At 39.8% G+C, this 23,504-nt stretch overlaps 1 protein-coding gene across 7 annotated transcripts in view; it reads left to right on the top strand.

Moving 5' to 3' along the window:
* Positions 1-23,504, top strand: part of ARHGEF6 (Rac/Cdc42 guanine nucleotide exchange factor 6) — a 94,084-nt gene that overhangs the window by 35,415 nt on the left and 35,165 nt on the right. For all 7 annotated transcript variants that reach the window (XM_073228087.1, XM_073228084.1, XM_073228086.1 and 4 more), the window contains 4 exons: positions 6,498-6,568; positions 17,572-17,666; positions 20,306-20,401; positions 21,825-21,947. In XM_073228087.1, coding sequence (XP_073084188.1) covers positions 6,498-6,568; positions 17,572-17,666; positions 20,306-20,401; positions 21,825-21,947 — 385 coding nt within the window. The remainder of the gene's footprint in view (positions 1-6,497; positions 6,569-17,571; positions 17,667-20,305; positions 20,402-21,824; positions 21,948-23,504) is intronic.

The raw sequence follows: 23,504 nt of genomic DNA, 5'->3' as shown, positions 1-23,504 counted from the left end.
AGAGATGAAACGGACAACTGATAGGACAAAGTGGTAAATGATGAAGTGTAAAATATGTAGCACACCATCAGTGGGCAGAAGGGCTTCCTGGAGGAGGTGGGGCTCAGGGACACAGAAGCCATGGATAGGCCCACCAGAGAGGGGAGGACAAGCCAAGTCACAGTGATTGGTTGGGGAGAACAAGAACCACAAAGGAGCTGTGGTAGGATGGCGCAGAGGGAGCTCAGAAGACAGTGGAAGGGATCAGCTTGGTGAATTGAAAATGTCCTGCTGGGAAGTGGGTGTCAAGTCTTTGTTGACTTGATTTCTTTCCTATCCCAATTCTTGCTTCCTCCACAAAATATTGAGTAGGCCAAGACTTATCTAGAGGCTGCTGAGGGACATATTAAATTCAATGCTGTGCTATTTTATGTTATGTCTAGAAAATACCTGCCATTTTTTAATTTCTTGCCGGGAAGTTCATACTGATGTGTGAGCTTATGAACGAAGATTTATCTTTAAGGAGCTTTAAAAATGATTCATAGATTAAATGCATATCTCATACAAACAAAACCTTCAATTTGGAGCTTTAAACTCCACTGCCATACAACCTCTTGGGTCAATTATGAAGTTGAATCAGGCATGGAACTAAAGAACTCCTGTGATCTCCATTTGCTTACAATTGGGTCAGACATGTAACACTGAGGTCACTTGAATAGTAATTCTGACATTCATTCATGGTAGCCTGTGGTACCATTCAGGCTGGTATTACACATTCTTTTGTACTGTCTTAAAAACAAAGTGAAGGAGCCCCCACCCCATACAACCTTCACCCCACAGATCGCTGTGCCAAGGGACTACCATGCATGGATTTCTTCTCTGGAGCCTGTCATTGACCTGAGCACTTTGTCTTCTTGTAAATATGCCCTTGGGGACTGGCATTTTAAGTTTTGATTCCACTGTAGCTTTTGTCCAGAGATCATTATGGACCAAGTCCTGGGGATAGCTTCTTTCCTTTCTGTAGGAGGAAGGCTGATTTCAGAAGACTTACAGAACTACCAATCTAATACTGTAGCAAGTTACGAAATAGAACATTTGAGTGTAAAATACACACACACACACATACACACACACACAATCTCCTTTCAACATGAGCTTGAAGCTGAAGGTAGAGTAGGTTTTTGTGACTAAGATGATAAAAGCTTCTCACCAAGATGGTGGGATTGGACACTGGTGATATTGTGAAGCCATTGTTACCAGTCCTGACTGCCTATGTCTCCATTTCTTGTTATTCTTGAGAAGAATACACCCTATTTAAGCAAAATTGTTTTACAAAGATCTTACTTCATGAAAAACACATATATGAGTAACTCAGTCATTATATATACAAGCAACAGAAGATATATTAAGGGCCTTTCTTCCTTTATTTCATTTGAGTCAGATATATATATTTTTTCTTTTTTAATTAATTAATTAATTTTTATTTTGTTATCATTAATATACAGTTACATGAGCAACATTGTGATTACTTGATTTCCCCCTATTATCAAGTCCCCACCACATATCCCATTACAGTCACTGTCCATCAGCGTAGTAAGATGCTATAGAGTCACTACTTGTCTTCTCTGTGCTATACTGCCTTCCCTGTTGCCCCCCCCCACATTATGTATGCTAAACATAATGCCCCTTTTTCCCCTTATCCCTCCCTTCCCACCCATCCTCCCCAGTCCCTTTCCCTTTGGTAACTGTTAGTCCATTCTTGGGTTCTCTGAGTCTGCTGCTGTTATGTTCCTTTGTTTTCTTCTTATGGCTGAATAATATTCCATTGTATATATGGACCATTTATTCTTTATCCGTTCATCTACTGATGGACACTTAGGTTGCTTCCATTTCTTGACTGTTGTAAATAGTGCAGCAGTAATGATAGGGGTGCATATGTCTTTTTCAAACTGGGCCCCTGCATTCTTGGGGTAAATTTCCTAGGAGTAGAATTCCTGGGTCGAATAGTATTTCTATTTTGAGTTTTTTGAGGAAACTGCTTTCCACAATGGTTGAACTAATTACATTCCTACCAGCAGTGTAGGAGGGCTCCCCTTTCTCCACATCCTTGCCAACGTTTGTTGTTTCTTGTCTATTGGATGTTGCCCATCCTAACTGGTGTGAAGTGATATCTCATTGTGGTTTTAATTTGCATTTCTCTGATGATTAGCGATGTGGAGCATCTTTTCATGTGCCTGTTGGCCATCTGAATTTCTTCTTTGGAGAAGTGTCTGTTCAGATCCTCTGCCAATGTTTTAATTGGATTATTTGCTTTTTGTTTGTTGAGTCAGATATATTATAAATAAGAAAATTTGCTGTTTTATACAATTTTTGTCTTTTTCTTAAAAATCAGTGGTAACTTGTGTATATTAACATGTTATTTATACATCGAAATAATTTCTGCCCATACATCAATAACATAGTAAATCATATGTCTTTTTTATTTTTGTCCTTATTACTGAGGAAAGCTAAGGGTCTTTTCAGGACTTTGCATTAAAATTTTTCTTGTAAAATTTCCATTGCAAGGAAATATTGAGGCAAGTATTATTGGAGCAGATATTTTAAGCAAATTCTGTTTTCTGCAACTGTTTCAGTTGAGGAGTCATTAAATCCTTCCTCTAAAACATATTAGCAGGCAATTATAGGTATCAAATGAGGGGATTAGGTAGATGTCTAATTAAATTTGTATTAATGCAGATTAAGAAATGTCTCTTCCTACTGATTATAAACCAAAAGTAGGATTGAGCTTTATATTTAGACTTCCTCTTTTAATCCTCTGGGTGTATCACATAGATGTTTCACATCTAGAGAGAGTAGTTACTGTCACTGGATTTCTTTTTTTTTGTCCTATCACCACCAACAGGCAGTAAGAATTTCACTGTTAGCACTGGAGGGAAAAGAATAAAAAATCAGTTTGTAAAGGATCTTTACATCAGGATTAGGGGAGTTCTTACGGCTCTGCATGAGACTGTTGTTGAATTAGATTATGCCAAGCAACCCACTGGAATCCTTCACTACCTTGATGTTTCTCAGTGATTGCATTGACCCATCTTTCCGTTGCCTTAGAAACCCCCCTAAAAGGGTCACTCTGAACCACCCTAGGGACTGAACTTGTCTCACTGAACCTCCACATATTTATTCCTTCTCTTCATGTGGCTGTGGCTTTCAGAGCGAACTCATGGCAGGGGCGGTGGGGGCGAGGAAGGAGTGGCAGGGTGGGTGTGGGGTCATAGAGGAACAAGAGGCATGAAGCTGTCACTGAGGCATAGTGCTGGTGCTTTTCTCTCTGTACCCACCCCCTGAAGCTTGTCATGGGGCCAGCCATTTGCAAGGGCTGTATTTTTGAAGATTCTCCAAGTTTGATCCTTCGACTCTGTGTTGATCCCCCTTCCTGCATCCAGACTGCCGGGACGCCAGAGCCTCCAGCACTAGGCTCAAGGAGAGTGTGAGAGCAGACCCCCTTCCCTGGCTCCTGATCTGAGGCCGAAAGCATGCAGCAGTCCATCTTTCACCATTGTGTAACATATCAGCTGTAGGTTTTTTGTAGCTGCCCTTTATTGGGTTGAATAAGTTCCACTTTGTTCCTGTTTTGGGGGGAGATTTTTTTCTTCTTGAATGGGTGTTGAGTTTTGTCAGAAGTTTTTCTGCATTGATTGATATTATCATGCAGTTTTTATTTTTAGACTATTGACATTGTGGGGTCACATTGATTGAATTTTGCATATTTAACCAGCTTTGCATTGCTGGGATGAATGCCATGGTATGAAGTCTTTAAAAATATTGCTGCATTTTATTTGCTGATATTCAGTTAAGGATTTTTGCACCTAATTCACGAGGGAGGGATAGTGAAGATTTTTTTGTACTGTTTGGTTTTGGTGTCAGTGTAATAATGACTTCATAAGTGAGTTGGAATGTTGTCCCTCTTTTATTCTCTGTAAGAGGTTAAGGATGGGTATTGCTTCTTCCTTGAACCTTTGGTAGAATTTTCCAGTGAAACTATATAGGCCTGACGATTTCATTTTCCAGAGTTTTAAACTTATAAATTCTATTTCCTTAATTGTTGTTCAAATGGTCTATTTCATTTGGGTGAGTTGTGGTAGTTTTTATTTTCTGAGTGACTGGTTTGTTTCACATCTAATTATGAAATTTACGTGTGTTGAATTGTTCATGTATTGCTTTGTTTTTTTGACATCCTCAGAGTCTGTATTGACATTACCTCTTTTACTGTTGATATTGCTAATTTGAGTCTCCTCTCTTTTTGTGTCTGTCAGTGCTGCTAGAGGTTTGACAATTTTATCAGTCTTATCAGAGCACTAGCTCTTTGTGTTATGTTCAGCCACCCAGAAATCTGCAAGGCAGCCAGTTCTTTCTCTCCAATTCATGTTCCTCTTCTCTGCTTTACATAGTTAGCGTTTTGTTTCAATCGCACTTACCCATTCCTGTGGCCTTTCCTTTCCTCTTCTGTGCCTTTGCATGTTCTCCATTACTGTTTTTCCTTCCTTTCCGCCTTGCTTTTGAAGCATACCTTTTGACCGTATCTTGCTACTATCTCTAGAAAGTTTCATTTTTAATCAAGGCTAGTTTACATCATAATTGTACCAAACAACTGTGAGTTCTAAGTCGAACCATTATAGCTACATTGGTGGAAAACTTGGAAAGCACACCAGGCTTGGTGGATATACTTGTGTTGCAGTCCTGACTCTGCCAGTTAGAATCCCAAGTATAGGCAAGGTGGCTCTGATTGCTCAGGTTTGCTTAGTAAAGCCTTGTGAAGCCACCAGGTAGATCCAGACAGATCTTGAAATAGCGTAAAGCTTCCAGACACTGGCCATGCCCCACTTGTCATCACTAGGAAGTGACAGAATTGGCCCTCATTGCTACCTATTTACCTTACTTCCACTCTACCCTGCTTGGCCTAGATGGATGATCCACTGTCATAGGAACAGTACTGCCTTGAGCATTGAAATTTCTATAGCTGTGCTGTCTAGAAAACTCTCTACTGTCTTCTCTGCCTGTTTGAATACTAGTCACCCTCCTGACCCTGCACAGCAAGGTCATCTCTGACCACCCCATTTCAAAATGATGGCCCCTCTGAGCTCTGGTAGAAACTACTGCTCAAGCCATCGATCGAGCCTTTTGGGAACTTTCTCTCTGGGAATCATGTTGGTGAAGGAACACAAGCTCTTGTTAAGACACACCTGGGTCTCAATCTTGGCTCTGCCCTTTCCCAGCATGGCCAGTTTCCGCTAGGCAACTGACTTCACCTCCTGGAACTTCAGTGACCTCCTCTGCAAAATGAGAAGGTCATCGCTGCCTGATAAGGTTGTTGTAAAGACCAAATACAATGTCCTAAAGCTATTAAGTGCCTAATAAATATAAGGGATATTTTTTCATATGCTCATTAAAAATCAAGGTTAAATGAGAAAATACTCATGAAATAATGCTGTAGTAAGGAGAATTACAAAATTGTAGGTAAAGTAAGAAAGAGCTATGTGTATGTTTGTTCACGAGCACATATGTAGAAGAAATGGGAAGATACACTTCAAAATGTTACTCTGGGTGATGATTAGCTGTGGCTGATGGGCTAATCATCAGTTTTATTTTCTATATTTTGCAATTTTTAGGGTGGGAATGTAATAGGTTTAAAAGTGGAAAATATTTTTAAAAAGGGAAAATCAAGGTCTGATGGTATCTTATTCTTTAGTTATTTATATTCTATCATATTTCAGAAAGTGTTTAAAAGCAGCATCCAATACAGCAAGATAAAAATAGAATATAAAGCAAAGGGAAGCAAAAGAGAAAATGAGGGTAGAAAAGATAGTATGTAGTAACCCTGCTAATCATTTATGATCACTGTCTTGTATTTTTTCTTAAGTGGTTTTCTTTTCTAAGGAAACACTGTCCTAAGATGTCTCTTAGTCATGAGATTAATAGATAAGATTAACTTTGTAGAAGAAAGGCAGTGTTTTATAGCAGAATGGAATGATACTAAAATGATACATAAAAGGGAGAAGAATTTTCTGCTAGTTTTCAGTGTATTAAAGATTTTGATTATTTTGGCACAGCAGACGGCCTCAAGAAAGGATGGCTGCTATTATTTATATTATATTATACTTGTATAGCAATTTGCAAGTTACAAATATATATAATTGGTGAGCATTGGCTTTGCTTATCTGTTTTGAGTAAGTTGAGTGGAGAGGCAGAAGGGAGTAAACAAGCCCACACTGAGAGCGATGTTCTTCATCAGCTCAGCGTTAGCTCCTTGACTTATTCTCCCCCTCAGAAACTGAGGGGCCTGGATAAGAAGATCTAACTTTGACCACCTATAATTTAGTAAAAGTGTAGTTTCCCTTGTTTAGGAACGTACATTTGCACTGATCCTTCCATTTGACAATATTTATAGTATGTCGGTTGACTATTATAAAATGTACATCTCAGTCTTTTATGATATTAAAATAATTTAAATGTCTTTTTCACAGAGAGACCCATCTCTCCCAAGGCTGTGAAAGGATTTGAAACTACTCCACTTACTAAGAATTATTATACCGTGGTGAGTGTTCAGATGATAAACAAAAGTTTTCTTGACTCTCGTGGACCCTTTTCACCTGTTGAACCACTGATGTGTTAAGGCGACACAGCTGGAAGGCTGGATGCAGTTGCATGGCAAGAGTCTGCTGCCTTGCACTGGAGCTCTTCTAGAAGTTTTACATCCACCACAGTGAAAAATTCAAAGGCAGCACAAAGATTCAGAGCACGGCCTATGAAACAGCAGCAGAAGAGAAATTGGTCAATACATAGGCATATGGGGAATTTCAGCAGTTAGATATAGCCTTACCACAGCTTTAGATGGTGAATTCCCAAGTTTCTCTAATGCAGTAAGTTGTAAGTCATTGCACGCTGTGATTTTATTTTAGAATCAATCAATCCATTGTGATATCTTCTAAAATACTGTCAATCTTGTTTTTGAGGCGTGCCCAAAGGGAAGACTGCCCTTTGGTACAGAAGGAGGAATGAAATGGCTCTGGCTTGAACACAGATATGTCAAAATATATTAGCTATAAATAGGGCATGTGCAATACTCAAAATAAGTTCCCATTTGAAAAAGAAATCACATCATCCTCCTTAATCTTCTCTCAGCTTTCCTTCATATGTCCTTTCCAGACTTGGCTCTGCCACTAATGAAAAGGTTAAGTCACTATAACCTCTGCAATTCTCTGTCTGGTAGCTTTGTTGTCGTCCCCCACCTCTGCTGAAATAGTTTCACTTTTCACCCAGTATTCAATGTGTGTTTGTACTGCATGCTCCTTTTCATTTTGTGCATGGATAAATCATTTTAAAACATCTCTATACGTTTGGTTTCAAAAAATTGAATTTCACTCTTCAGTGAATTTGCTCCATAATGATTACATGAGTGGTAGTTGGTGTGAAAAATCAAGAAGGATCATAGGTAACTTGAACAGTAATCACAGGCAACAATTTTGTTACTATTTTTCCTCTTACATTTCTGAAATTTAAATATATGACCCAGCAGAACTTGACTCCCTCTTCCTTTCCTCCACTTCACTTCTTTTAGCTTCCAAATGACCACCAGTGGTTTAATTTTTTAAAGAAAGGACAGAGTTGAATAGTGGATGAAAATTGTTACCATAGTTTCTTCTCCCCATGGATCTGGAGTATACCAGCGCTCTGCTTTGGATGTTTCTCTGCCTCTGCTGATTCTACCAGTTTAAAATGTTTTGGGATTATCTGAGGTGGATTAACCTCTGTGGTTCTTATGGGCCTTATGTAAATCCTATCTATACTATACACAAACTCTGGGTATGCTACAGTTTGTTATCACCCACCCATAAGTACGGGGAAAGGAAATCCCAGGGCAAAATACCTCTAAAAACTGAAATCAGTCAAAGGGAGAAATCAAGTTCAAAACCCGTTTATTGCTTACAAACTGCAGTCCAGGGCCCTCTTTCCTCTGCTCGTGAAGAAGCAAAACGGACCCTCCCTTCACCTCTCAGGTAGGATAAGCCCTCCTTGCCCAGGTACTTACCCATTGATACTGATATGAACTTCTCTCCACCTCTGAGGAATGATGCAAATGCACTAAGGCCATACTTCTTTCCACCTCTGAACGCCTGTGGATATGCAGATGTACTATAAAGCCAGGTGAGATATTCTGGAAATATTATAATTTTACCCACACCACCTCCTATTGGAGTTCATGTGCACAGTTTATAGTTCCTACTATTAGAAACAATTGTGCGGTGAACATCTTATACATGGAACTTTGGCAAAGCATATAAAGATCTGTAGAGTAGATTGCTAGAAGTTTAATGCCTGAGAACCAGGAGAGAAAGTGGTGTAAGTTCCTGTCTGAGGGTAGAAGACTGATGTTCTATGTCAAGGAGTCAGGCAGAGAGCATATTCTCCCTTCTTCAGCCTTTGTGTTCTACTTAGACCCTCAGCCAGTTGGATGACACCCACCCACATTGGGGAGGGCCATCTGCTTTACTCACTCTACCAGTTCGAAGGCCCATCTCATCTGGAAATACCCTCATAGACACACCCAGAAGTAATGTTTAATCTGGCCACCTTGTGACCCAGTCAAGTTGACACATAAAATTAACATCACATCCTATAGAGTTGGGCAGGATAGAGACCTTTTGGAATTTGCAACTCTACGGACATTTTCTTCTCCTTTTTAAGTTTCCAAGGGATTGTCTGCTGATGTCAGCCCCATTCAGTTCTTGATACAATTCTGGTGGCACATCAATTTTGAAATGTGAGAAAGTTCTCCAGCGTGATAACAGTGGCTCTGGGTGCCAGGGCAGACCTGCATCTGCCATGGGGTATATTTAATGTGTCTAAACAAGGCTTGGCTCCTGCTGGTGTGTTGTTTTGAATGGGAGTTTAGCCTCCTTTAGGGATGTGGCAGCGCAGCGGTAGCTTTTGCTGTGCTGACCTTGGTTCTTTCATTGTCCTCAAAGTCTGTTGCCATTTGTTACGCTTCTCTCACCATTGAAAAATAGCAGGTACTTTTTCTAATAATTTTCTTCTGCTTGTTGTAACTTGATGTTACGTGTCGGGAGGGATTACAAAGTAAGTAACAACAACAAAAACAGCACAAAGAAAATGGTAATTGTATAAGGTGATGCATGTCTTAATTAGCTCTGTGTGGTGACCTTTTCACTATGTATACGTATATCAAAACATCAAGTTGTTTATATTAAATATATACAGTGTTTATTTGTCAATTATACCTCCGTAAAACCGAAAAAGGGAAGTGCAGGATAAGGGATCTCTAGCTTAGCTGTCAGGCTCCGTTTGTGTGCAGCACTTGGGTCTTGGCATGTTGGTCTCATTGGGAAGACAGGACAGACATGATGGTGTAAGCCATGTGGCAGAGAATGATGTAAAGTTATAGTGTCCTAAGGCGGTTTTCTCATAATGGGTTGGGGAATACTTTGCAGAAGAAGCCCCCAGGGAGCTTGTTAAAACTGCAGATGTCTGGGCCCCATAGCTGACTTGCTACATCAGAACCTGGCGGTAGATCTCAGAAAACAGCGTTCTGAACAACGTGCTCAGCCACACACCACTCGCCCAACCTCCCCTTCCCCCCAATTCTGATGCATACTAAACTAACATTGGAGAACAATAAAGGGAAAGGTTCAATCCAGGAGATAGGATTCATGGAGTGTAGGCACTTAGATAAGCAGAAAAGAGCTGAAAGGGAATTCAGGCAGGGAAGGGGAACTGTATGCGAGGATTACCCAGGCAAGGATGCTGTGTGCCTGCCATCCACGCCCGTAGGTGGTGGCGCGGACTGCCTTCTCTTCTTCCCCCATCAAAATGCCCCTTGGAAGCTGGAATGCAGCTCCTGCCGCGCACTGTCACAAGGCTGTGCTTTGTGCTGCCACCAAAAGGCAGATTCACAAGATCTGAATATTCAACTCTGAGGATGAGCAGGGTGAGAGTGAGAGATGATTTTTCCCTACATGGAAATAGGAAAATACAATCAGTAAGGGCCAGTATTGCTTATTTTTACTAACTTTCTTCAGTTCATTGTAACTTATGGTAGACACCTAAATGGTATGCCTTACAGAGCCTACATGCAGTAGGAAAGGTGGGATTTTGCAATCTATGTGTCGATGATAGGCTGGGGCTGCTTGTTCTGTGAGGGCCCAGGACCTGCAGGTGTGCTGCCAATCACTGCACCTGAAGGTGAACAGGCAGCTGTGTCGGCAAACTAGTCAAGTAGGACAGAAATAGAGTAATAATCACCTTTGACATTAACTCCACTGACATTAACTCATTGTTATGGGCAGTATAATTATCTCAAAACTTCTATAATAGGATGTTTTTGCTTTGATTCCAAGTTTCCTGAGGCCATGATAGCCTTCCTTTATCATTGGCCATCATCTCCATTTTCAGCTTTTGTTTATGCATTTTAGCTTCATAAAATAATTTCCTCAGACTTATATAACTCTTTCTCTTTGGAAGGCAGTTATAAAAATGAACTCACTCTAAAGCCTTTCCAGGAAATATCTGTTACTGGAAAATCAATAGCCCAAAATGGAGTACAAAAGGCCTCACCTCTTCTTCTATGGCTTCTCACCATCTGTTTTATTTTGGATTTAGTCAAAGGTTAATTGAGTGAAAGGATACTTCAGCTGCTGTGGTGAAGGCAGAGTCAGGGAGGCAAGGGCGATGTCTGGACACAGTCTATTTTAGTAAGTTTGGGTGGACTGCATCTTGATCCAGCTGTACTGCTCTGAGGTTGGTTGGCCTGCAAAACACCTTGCCTTCTGACTCACCACTGAAGTTTTCTGTTTCGGAGCACATAGCCTCCTCTGTCTGCTTCTCTTTTTATCCTTTTATAGTAGATGCCCTGTGGCCTGAAAAATAAGGAGCCAGTCAGTCTCAGAAGTTCATCAGTTGGTCTTTTGAGACTGAGGAAAGCAATAAAAGTACAAGTGAATCTGGGAAAGAATCCCAAGGATCCACCTCGATGAGCATTTCTACCAGTCACACCACAGCAAGGCAGTGCTATTTCACACCTTACCCGTCACAGGTTTTTCTGCATTATTTAATGAAGGACTCACTGATCACCTTTGTCAGTCTGGTTTTGTAAAGTCAGCATTCAGCCACCCTCAAACTTGCAACAGCATGAGCTTAATGTACATTTTCCATTTAGCTGTCCCGTGCTAATGGTTCCAAGAGAGACAGGACTCCTAGGAAGTGTGCTGCCTCACCTAGCCAACAGACCCATCAGAGCAGGACAGTTGGCACCTAGTTTGCAAAGTCTTGGCGATTTCTTTTAAAGGAGCCGGAGGTGACAGCAGTTTTAAAGGAAGTTGAAACAATAAAACTGTTTCAGTGGGGAGAGGGAGGTTGAATTAATAGCAACCATGGAATTCAACCAATGTTGTTGAACTGCATTAAAAGTCACATTTTACTATGGAAATAGTACCTGTGAGTTTTCCAATCTGAAAATTCCCTTCAGGCAATGACTGTTTGGTTTGCGTTTTCCTTTTGCTTTTTCCCAACCGGCATTATAATTTGGGTAGTGTGACAGTTACAGACAACAGCGCTTAAAAGGACAGTGAGGGTGTGAGATGTGAGAGGTGCTCATTACCACACGTGGGCTTTTCAGGAAAATGTGAGCAACAGAAGATGATAAGGTGACCTCATGCCCTCCTGAATATTAGTGGGAAGGCATACACCATCCTTTTTCTCCCCCAGTACAGATACCATAGACAAATAAATATTGTTAATAACACAATCTGCAAATGAGTTTTACCCCTTGCTTAATAAAATATGGTACTGCTGAATTCTAGTGTAGTTCTCATTTCTAACAATAAAACAATGAATACTAAATGTGGAGCATGAGTACAAGTGCTGGCTTGAGGGACTGTGGTGAACAAGTGCCCAGCCAGGCAGAGAGCTGTCCTGATGGACAGATCGGAGTCTGGAGGGACGCTGTCCTGGATAAGAACCTGCAGTCAGAGGAAAAGCAGAAAAGTTTGTATTAGCAGATAACAAATTTGTGCTGTGACCTTTTAAAATAACAGCTTTGTTGACATATAACTCACATACCACAGAATCTACCATCTTAAAGTGTATAATCCACTGATTTTTAGTAAATTAACAGAGTTGTGTGGTGATGACCACCATCTTATTTTATAACATTTTTATCAGCCAGTAAGAAACTCCATACCCATTAGCAGTCACTCCCTTCAGCCCTTGACAACCAGTCTACTTTCTGTCTCTACCGATTTTGCCCATTCTGGACATTTCATGTAAATTGAATCATGCAATATTTGTTCTTTTGTGTCTTCTTTCACTTCACATGGAATTGTCAAGGTTCATCCACATTGTAGAATATATCAGTACTTCTTTCCTTTTGATGGCTGAATAATCTTCCAGTGTATGGAGAGACTACATTTTGTTCATCCCATTCATCAGTTGATAGACCTTTGGATGTTTCCACTCTTTGGTTATTATTAATAATGCTTCTGTGACAATTCATGTGCAAATTTTTGTGTGGATATATGTTTCCATTTCTTTAGGGGTGGAATTGCTGAGTTATATAACTCTGTGTTTAACTTTTTGAGGAGCTGCCAAACTATTTTCCACAATAGCTCTACCTTTTGACATGCCCACCAGCAATGTATGAGGGTTCCAGTTTCTCCACATGCTCACCAGCACTATATTATCTGTCTTTTTTATTGTACCCATCCTAATGGTCATGAAGTAATATCTCATTGTGGTTTTGATTAGCATTTCCCTGATGGTTAATGATGCTGAGTTATCTTTTCACGTGCTTCTTGGTCATTTGTGTATCTTCTTTGGAGAAATGGCTGTTCAAATCCCTTGCCAACTTTTAATTGCTTATTTTTACTGTTGAGCTGTAGTACTTTATAAACTCTAGATATTAGACTCTTATCAGGTATATGGTTTGTAAATATTTCTCCCATTCTATGGGTTGTCTTTTCACTTCCTTGATAGTGCCCTTTGACACAGAAAGTACCCTTTGACACACAAAAGTTTTTGATTTTCATGAACTTCAGTTTATCTATTTTTATTTCCTTCTGTTTTCTTCTAACAGCTTTGTAGTTTTAACTCTTGAATTCATTTTGAGTTAATTTTTGTATGTGGTGTGAGGTACAAGTGCAAATTCTGTTTTGCATGTAAAATCCAGTGGTCCCAGCACCAGTTGTTGAAAAGACTGTTTTTTTTTCCCTATTGAAAGGCCTTGGCACCCTTGTCAAAAATCAATTGACCATGAGTTCATTTCTGAACTCTCAATTCTATTCCACTGATCTATGTGTATCTATTCTATACTAGTACCATACTGTCTGTTACTATAGCTTTGTGTTAAGTTTTGAAATTGGAAAGTGTACTCTCTTTGTTTTTTTTTTTCCAAGATTTTAAGAGTTTGTGAAAGGTTGGTGGAAATTCTTTAAACTTTTGGTAGAATCAACCAGTAAAGCCATCTCATCCTGGACTTTAACTTATGGGAAGTTGTTTTGAATACTAATTCAATCTCTTTGCTTGTTACAGGTCTATTTAGATTTTCTGTTAATTTCTAAGTCAGTTTTAGTAATTTGTGTCTTTCTAAAATGTTCAAACTTTTTTTTTCTAGTGGTTGCCCTGGAGACCGCAATATACATTTAGAACTAGTCCAAGTTCACTTTTAAATAACACTATACTGTTTCACAGGTAGTACAGGTACCTTATCATACCAGAGTATTCCTAAGTCCTCTCGCCCATCCCTTGTATCATCACTGTCATTCATTTCACTTATACATGAGCATCATAAGCATTATATGTATACTTATGTACATAAGCATATATAATCTAATAGTGTTTCTATTACTATTTGAACAAACTGTTATCTATTAGATCAAGTAAGAATAAAAATATAAACGTTTTTATTTTTTTCTTCACTTATTTCTTCTCTCATGCTTTCTTTCTTTTATGTAGATGTGAATTTCTGACCTATAACTTTTTCCTTCTCTTGGAAGACCTTTTAAAAAAATATTTCTTGTAAGGCAGGTGTACTGGCAAAAAATTCCCTCACTTTTTGTATGTCTGAGAAAGTCTTTATTTCTCCTTGGCTTTTAAAGGAGAATTTCACAGGGTATAGAATTCTAGGTAGGTGGGATTTTTTCCCTCAACATTTTAAATATTTTACTCCAATCTCTTGCTTGCATGGTTTCTGAGAAGTCAGATATAATTCTTATCTTAGTTCCTCTATAAAAAAGCTCTCCCCCCAACCTCCAGCTTCTTTCAAGATCTTTTCTTTATCATTGCTTTTTCTGGAGTTTGAATATGATATACCTAGGTGTTTTTTGTTTTTGTTTTGTTATTAATCCTCCTTGGCATTCCCTAAGCTTCCCAGATCTGTGGTTTGGTGTCTGATTCAATTTGAGGAGATTTTTAGTCATTATTGTTTCAAGTATTTCTTCTGTCCCTTTCTCTCTTCTGCTCTAGTGTTCTCATCACACACATTACACATTTAGTAGCTAGCTGTCCCACAGCTCTGAGACATTCTGTTTCATTTTTCCAGTCTTTTTTCTGTTTGCTTCTCAGTTTTGGAAGTTTCTATTGATATATCCTCAAGCTCAGATTTTTTCCTGAGTGGTGCCGTTTACTGTAATGAGCCCATGAAAGGCATTCTCCATTTCTAGTAGAGTGTTTTTGATTTCTAGCATTTCATCTGAATTCTTAGTATCTCTCTGCTTACAATACCCATCTGTTCTTGCATCTTGTCTTCTTTTTCCATTAGACCCCTTGGCATATTAATCATAGTTCTGTTAAGATCCTGGTCGGATAATTCCAACATTCCTGCCATATCTGAGTCTCATTCCAGTGTCGGCTCTTTCTCTTCAAACTGTGTCTTGCATTTTAGTATGCTTTCTTATTTTTTGTTGGGAGCCAGACATAATGTAGGAAATAGGAACTGTGGTAAATAGGTATTTAATAATGTGGTGAGGTGTAGGGACAGGGGAAGTGTTCTAGAGTCCTATGATTAGGGCTCAGTCTATGGGTGACTTTATGTCCTTAGGTTGTGAACTTCACCAGTGCTTCCCAGTTTTTTCCTTCCTTAAGTGGGATAAAAAGGCTGGAGGGGGCTGGAGAGGTCTTTCCCTTCCCCCAGGTGTGTTAGGCTCTGATAAAACCCCAACACGTTAGCCTCTGGTAAAAATCGTTTCTCTCTTGAGTGCAGACTTTGTTGCAAAGAACAGAATTCTCTGGTGTATCTCAAAATGGCTGTTTTTCTCTTCACCCTTCTGAAGCACCAGGGGGACTTTCCTCCTATCTTTATTGTGAGAACGTGGGAATGCTACTGGAGGTAAAACTCACAGAAATGTAGATATGGTCCCGTATGACAAGGTCTCTGGAGTTTTTAACTCTCAGGCTTGTCTGCACTGAGCCCCTAGCTATTCATCAATTACAGCTCAGGTTTCCTGCCCTTATACTGATTCCTGTGGAGGCTTCTTCTCATGGTTTCTGCTCCAGCAAGTTTTGGCTCTCTGTATCTGCCCGTCTCCCCAATTTTGGGGGTAGCATTTTCCCCTGTAACCTCAATTCCCTGACAGATGTAAGAAAAGTTAATGTTAAATTTTTTTTCAGTTTGTTTGGTTATTATTAGGATGGAATAATGACTTTGAAGCTCCTTAAGTGCTGTACCAGAAACCAGAAATCCTTTCTTCTTTTTTGATTTAGACATTTGCAGCTGTATATTTTAACGATTTTTAAATCATATTTTATTATATTTTAACTCTTTATATTAAAACACTGTTTTAACTACTTTCCATAAGTTTTTTTCATCTTGTTTTCTTTTTTATTCATCTCAAGGTAGTTTCCAATTTCCTCGGTTCTGTAAGGTGTAACATTCTAGTCCATCACTGGATTAATTTCAGAGCTCATTAGTACTTCCAAGTCCCCAGATTTACACTTACACCTTTAGCGGGTAGTTCCTGAGGAATACAGGAACTGAAAGTGAACATGAGTGGCTGGGGAGGAAGGGCTACAACTGAAGTCCTAGCTTTTGAAGCCACCTTGTGGCCTGTGGCCTTTTAAACCAGTGGTTTTCAACTAGGGATGATATTGCCCTTCAGGGGACAGTAGGTGATGTTTGGAACATTTCTGGTTGCCATAACTGGGATGCGGGGGTGGCATGCAACTGGCATCTAGTGGACACAGGCCAGGGATGTTGGCCTACAGCATTCTACAGCACACAGGGTAGCCCCCCCACACAACAGAATTGTCTGCTCTGGAATCTCAAAAGTGCCGCCATTGAGAAACCCTTTTTTAACCCTTTAAACTGGTGGGACTGTTTCCCACTCAGCCAGCACCTGCCTGTACCGTGTCTCACGACCTCTGCATAAAGGTCTCTGAGGCAGGTGAAATGTCACAATCTTAGATGAGGCAAGTGAAGCCTTAAAACTGAAGCAACCTGTTGGCCAGTAGCAGAGTCCAGACACCACCCTCAGGACCAGCTGGTTCCCAGAGAGCCCACAGCTATCTGGGCCTCCACTGACCTCTAAAAAGCACATCATCGTGCATTGTCTTGTGAGTATATGTCTAGCATGTCGGTGGGCCTAGCTAAGAATGCTCCGCTTGTCATGTGACCTTGTTTAATGACACCCTCTGCGAGTAGAGCGGAAACTTCCCGCAGGCAGCATGGCATTGGCCCAGAGCAGGCACTCGGGAAAGTTTTGTTGAGTGAATGAGGAGATGAAATTAGAGAAAATATACCCAAATTGAGCTTGGTTATCACTAGGAGCTTGAAGTGAAGGTTGTAGCTGCCTTCGGAAGACGCTGGGAAGTGGGGAGTGACTTTAGGACTGGTGAGGGAAGGGAAATTGTGGCCCTGTACATTGGTTGTTTTGTCTATAGGATTTTAATGTGCTTATCATTAATAATACTGGTCAGTATTATTTCCCTTATAAATTCCTCACATTGCAACTTCTTTTTCTCTTTGGCTTGTTCACACTAGTAGTACCTTTTACCTTCATTAAAAGACCAATTATAACTCTGCTTAAAAATTCACTGTCCTCAGATTTTATCTTCTAAAGGTCTTATCAGAAACATAAAGAAAACTCTTTTGTGATATTTGGTATCAGTTATCATTAAATTATCCTGACTTCAAATCTCTATGTCTTAAGGTAGCTGGTCTCAATTTTCTCCTCCGTAAAATGGGAATAAAGATCCTTTGTTAGTTAATTGAGACCTTTCCTGAGGATTAAATGATTGAAAGTGCATGAAGGCATTCTGAACAGTACTGTGGAAATGGCAAGACCCCTCAGTTATGGGTAATTCTGAAAAATTGTGTCCGTATGTGCAATGCACTATAACTAGTTGTCATATAATTATTAAAGGAGTTTGGTAGAATGAAACCAAGTACATTCAGATTTTGTGTTCCTTACTTACAGTGCTAGTTCCATTACATAGGACTTTCCATTTTTAATGTAGTTAAAAGATCTAAAGCTATATTTTACCTTGGACTGTCCTGAAAATTACAATATCCTGACCTTTGTTTCTCTGTAGGTGTTACAGAACATCTTGGACACTGAAAAAGATTATGCTAAAGAACTCCAGTCCCTCCTTGTTACTTACCTAAGACCCCTGCAGTCCAACAACAAGTAAGATTTATATTTTAAACCCCTTGCTAAATAAAGCAAGATAATGTCAGCATATGGAGTCATTATTCTTATGTCACTGAATAATTGATTTTGCCCTTTAGAAGAATTTCCACAGATCACAGGTTGCCAAGAACATGGTCAGGACAACAGAAATTATGCAAGATGTTGCTTTTGGAGAGCTTGGCTCTCTTTCTCTTCTGGCTGTGGAAGGAATGAGCAAATTCCCACTTCTGTCTGTCACAATTTTTATGTTGTACATTTTAAAAGTCATATATCTGTGTTTTACCTTGCAGAAAAAGCAATCACTGGTGTTTTTATGCAGAAAGCACATAAACTGGAAATTTTTGTGCTCACTCTGACCTTTGCTTGCCAAGGCAGAAACTCCTTCCCATGCTCTGAGGGGGAAAGAGTGTGGCATTTTGTGAATGTTCTCAAGAGCAATTGAAGCCCGTATTTCACCCAGGCAAAAGGGAATAATAAAGAGATGTTAAAATGGTTTTTAAAGTAAAATGTTCAAACAGTGTCCTGGTCTTAGAATTCTGGAGTGATTGTCTGGGGCCTGAATCAAAAACTTAAGTTTTCACAAAAGAAAAATATTAACCATTCATTTTTTTGTGTGCTTGTAACATGAAATATATAACAAGTAGTGGCTAAATGCATTCATTTCTATGTTTATTTTAGTTGATTAAACTTTACTAGATATTATGATCTATAAGTCAAATGGAAAATGTACCAGTCAGCCCCTATAATGGACAACAAAAGCTTCCCCTTTTACCTCAGTAAGAGTCTGATTTGCTGGACAGTTGCCTAAACTATGGACTTCAGGCTTAAGTAAGCTTACTATGTTTCACTATTTTTCTCCCTTTTTCTAAATCATGCTTACTTAGGTATAAATCTTGCTGAATTTCCCACTTGGATATTTTCCTGGCACTGTGGGAATCCTACTTAAGTATAAAAGGATTTTGTATTCCTGTGTTTTGTAAGAGTTTGAACATGATCAACCACAAAGTGTTCTTTGTTATTATTATATAAAAGATGGAGTGTTCTGTGAATCCTAGTTCTTACAGCTAAATGGAACATCAATGACTCATTGGGTCTAGTGCCTTGGAAGAAATGACTATCCCCATTGAATAAGTAAGAGAAGCCCAGAGAGGCTTACTGCCATGACCATCACACAGCCAGGAAGTGGCCAGACCGGACCCACTGTGCCTCCTGCCACGGAGTGAAATGTGCCCTCTGTTTCCTGGAGGTGACAGGTGGAGGAGGAGAGGGAGACTGAAGTGGTAACCCTGGGAGGGCAGATGGTAAGATTTCAAGTAAAGGAGTGACTGCTGCGCAGTCAAGAGCCATGAGAGGCAAGGCAAGGAAAAGCACGGGGGCAGAGGAGGTGAGAACCCTGGCTCAGAACGGCACCACTCTCCGGAGACTCCGACTGCAGTCAGAGGACGCTTCCCTGCGCTCTGTCTTGTAGGCTCCAGAGCAAGTTGAGCAAATTGTCTCAAGTGATTCGTTTATTGTCTGACTGAGAAGGGGCCAAATGAGCCCCCAGCCAGGTGGCAGTCAGATTCTTGTTACCATGAGCGAGCGACAGCTAGGGAAGCTGACTGGCTGAAAGTTTCACTTTTGAAACCCATAATAGGGGTTTTCCAGTTGGTGGTTCAAGAGAGCATTATAGCGAGGAACTGGGAGCTTTCTATTCTCTGGGGTTACTGGTAACATTTGTTTGGCTCTTCCTTTTCTTTGTCAGCAAAACATCACTCTTGGAAACACTCCCCTAATTGTTACTGTATTAAGGAGAAAGAGCATATGGCAGATGCTGGCCTTTTAAGTAAATCTTCAGAAAAGTTTCCTTCCAAAAAGTGGTTAAGAGCATGGACTCTGGAGCTACAAGGTTTTGATTCAACCTTTGCTGGCTTTGTGATGTTGGGTGATTTGCTTAACCTCTCTGTGCCTGGATTCCTTACATCTAAAATGAAGACAGCAACAGTACCTACCTCATAAATCTGTTGTCAGGTTAAAATGAGTTATTATTTGGAAAATGCTTGCCTAAGTGCTGCCTATAATTGTCCACCTTGCCTTTATTTCACTCCATTCTACTCCCCATATCAACCAACCAGCTAGTACTATTTTCTTTCCCCTACTGCTTCTCATAAAGGTTTCCTTTGATTGATGAACGTTTTAAATTAGGAGAAACTGGATTTTGTTATTTTCTCCATGCAGTCTGTGAACATATATAATATCTTTCAGATACTTTCCCAGCTCTTCTAGAAGAGTACGCCAAAGCTTTTACAATTATTCCCAGCATGGATGTATCTTACCTATTTAGATACTTAGATATGAAGAACGTGTTATTCATTTACTCATTGCATTGTAAAATACCTAAATGTCCCTTATAAGCATGAGTTTTCTTTAGGTTCATTATTCTTATTAAAGAAAAGGGAAGCCAAGGAAAGAATCTTTAGAAACTTGCTTAAGACCACAGAGTTGGTGTAAATTAAAAAGCAAAAGTTAAAGTATAAATTGCTTCCCTTGCCCCATGTGCCAGTTATCAGCCAACTGTCGGCTAACTGGACTAGAGAGAGATAACTAGAGTCATCCTCCAGGTCGATTCACGGAAGCCACATATGTATTGTTTTCAGCCTGAGTACTGTGGAGTTTACATCTTTACTGGGAAACTTCGAGGAAGTATGCACCTTTCAACAGACACTCTGCCAAGCCTTGGAAGAATGTTCAAAGTAAGTGTTGCATTAGGATAGCCAGCAGTGTTGTTTTGTGTGTTTTGTTCCCCCTTTTAACTGTTGTCTTGGGTAGGGGTGCTTTATTTTCATACATTTGTTACATCTTTGGTAAATTGTCCGAGTATAGAAAACAATGCACTAGGTAGTGGTATTCGTAGGATCAAACCACTAGTTTTCTATCAGTGCTCTACATGTAGTCAGTTACTTCTGACTTTATTTAAAAATCCTGTCGGTTCACAGCTTCTGGTCAATGAGACAAGGAAGGTCTCCATTGACAATGGATGATGCCTTTGACATTGATTAGATATTTTCTTTTGAAAACTGCAAGATTTACTTGGATGAGTTATTCAGATTATTCATTCAGTTTCACAAGCTTATTCTTCTCCTTTAATCGCTCCTGGTATCATGGCAATTATATTAACGATTGAAACACGTAAAGAGTGGGGAAAGGAAAAGTATATCTTTATGTGAACCACAACACATACTTGATGTCTAGCTAGATTGTTGAGATGTTCAACTTCATACTGCAGGAGGAACTGTAATGATTATCAACCACTCAATTTCTGTAGCAAGATTAATTTTCCATGCAGTGTATCTTGGAGAAGTTGGTGATGTTCTCCGTCATTAGGGAAGTTGGGGTGATTGCCTGTTTCCCGAGCTTTATGGGACATGGGTGGTTGTCCAGGGAGGAGGACGGTGAGAGGCCACAGTAAAGAGACCTGAGGAGCCACTCCAAACGCTGATAGGGATCCAGCTTATTGATGTGGAAAGATGGTCACTGAGAAGAGCAGATTACAAATTAGATTTGTAATCTTCGTTTTCCATTTTATAGAGAGATATGTAGAAGAAAGTCCAAGGAATATGCCAAAATTGTTACAATAGGTATCTCCGAATGGTGGAATCCTGAGTAATTTTTTTTCTTTCATATGCTTTTCTGATTTTTCTACAAATGAAAACAGGTGACTTATAATTTAAAAAATTAATTTTAAAAGTCTTGAGGCCACCCTGCTTAGCAGCTACCAGGCTGCTAAGACTACATAATAGTCGTCTGTGCTGTGTCATTTTTAGATTTGATTAGTTTCGTCTGTACTTGAACTTCATATAAATTAGCCAAGAATATTTTTAGTGTGTCCAGGTAAAAATTTGAATATTATAATTTGAATAAGCATCTTAAAAGAAAACCTACCTACTCGTTCCAAATAAGTACCTTACCCTGTGCACTGGTGCTATGTTTGGTACTTACAGTTTAAGGCAGTGGTCAAGAACTTGCATTTCATGGGTAAAATGATTATAACATAGTTTTTCTTACAACTTTGTAAAAGAATTCAGAAGGTTTGCATGTTGCCAGGTTTCACTGGAATCATCTCCTTCTTTCTTGTTTCCTATTTTACATTCTGTGTTTTACTTGTTTTACTTACAGGTTTCCAGAAAACCAACACAAAGTAGGAGGTTGTCTACTGAATCTCATGCCTCATTTTAAATCCATGTATCTGGCTTACTGTGCAAATCACCCTTCAGCTGTAAATGTGCTCACCCAGCACAGGTAAATCATTAACATTCCCCCAAACAGGCTGTTTTCCAGTGAGCTCTTTTCCTAGGGCTGCTGATTTGGAAATCCAAAGTCTCCAGTTGAACTTGGGATTAACGTGCTTCATCATGCTAGGAATCGGTTCACTGTTATATGGATTCATTGTCTGTTAAGGCCATGAGTAATTTACTGAGCACCTACAATGTGCAAGGTCCTATATGGGCTCATGGGGGTACAGTAGTGAACCAGGAAGAGAAGGCTCTCCCCTCATGGAGCATAGAGTCTTGAGGGATATACAGACAGGCAATTAAATGGTTTAAACATGTTGTATTACAAAAGGGTAATTGAAAGGATGCTGTGAGACTTAGCTTTGCAGTGTCATCTTAGTGTGGGTGGGGGAAGGATCCGGGAAGACCTTCCTGAAGTAAAATTCTGTTAAGATCCAGTGCTTTGGCCTTCCCCGGCCACAGTGAACATTTTATCTGAGTTGCTGTCAAAAAGCTAACCCGCATAGCGCATAGGTTCATCTCCTTTCTACTGTGCATTTGTCTGGTAGAGGATGTCTCAAAGAGTCCACTGGCTAAAAGGCAGGTGTTAACATGAAGAGGGAGAAGGAAACTAACGTTGTGAGCTTTGTGGCAGGTACCTTAAGCAAAGGGCTCTGATAACAATTATACATAAACATAAATTATTTCAGGTTCATGGAGAACAACACAGTAGTGCCTCCTTTAAGAGTCCTGGCAAGGGACCCAGAGAACTACTTCTCTCTCTAGTCTTCCTTACCCTCTGATTACCCAGCCCTGACGCATTTCCTGACACATCCATCTCGGCCAGGATACAGTATGATCAACTTACAGGTGCATTTTATTTTTATTAAAAATTTTTTTTATTAAGGTATTATTGATATACACTCTTATGAAGGTTTCACATGAAAAAACAATGTGGTTACTACATTTACCCATATTATCAAGTCCCCACCCATATACCCCAATGCAGTCACTGTCCATCAGTGTAGTAAGATGCCACAGATCCACTGTGTGCCTTCTCTGTGCTACACTGTTTTCCCCATGACCCCCTACACCATGTGTACTAAACATAATATTAAAGGTGCATTTTAAACTTTGAAATCATTGTGTAGAGGATTCTGGAGGCTGCTTGAGATTGAAAAGAATATTCTTCTCTCAATTCAGCCCAGACTTGAACTCTCAGAGCTAGGCGAGGGCACTAGTTTACACCAACCCTCAGAAGTGGTGGAAATTTTGGTTTTCTCCTGCTTTGTTAGGACCTTTCTTGACTTTATAGAGCTGTTATGTAAGGATACTTTAAAGGTAGAATTCTGTAGCTCCTACTTCAAGGTCCCTTGTTCTGATCAGAATTGTGAGCCTTTGTGGAATAGTAAACATGGAAGTTGAAGTTTAAAGAAGGAGAAGCCAGAACTCTGGGTTATTTAGGCAAGTGGCTCAACTGCTTGGAGCTAATATTAGCTAATAATAACACTGACAATGTGCCAGGCACATGATGTAAAAGCCTATGATGGAGTTACTATTATTACCATCTCTGCTTTACAGATAA

Source organism: Manis javanica, chromosome X, assembly GCF_040802235.1.
Source record: "Manis javanica isolate MJ-LG chromosome X, MJ_LKY, whole genome shotgun sequence".
NCBI lineage: Eukaryota > Metazoa > Chordata > Mammalia > Pholidota > Manidae > Manis > Manis javanica.
This window is presented reverse-complemented; position numbering and strand designations above follow the sequence as displayed.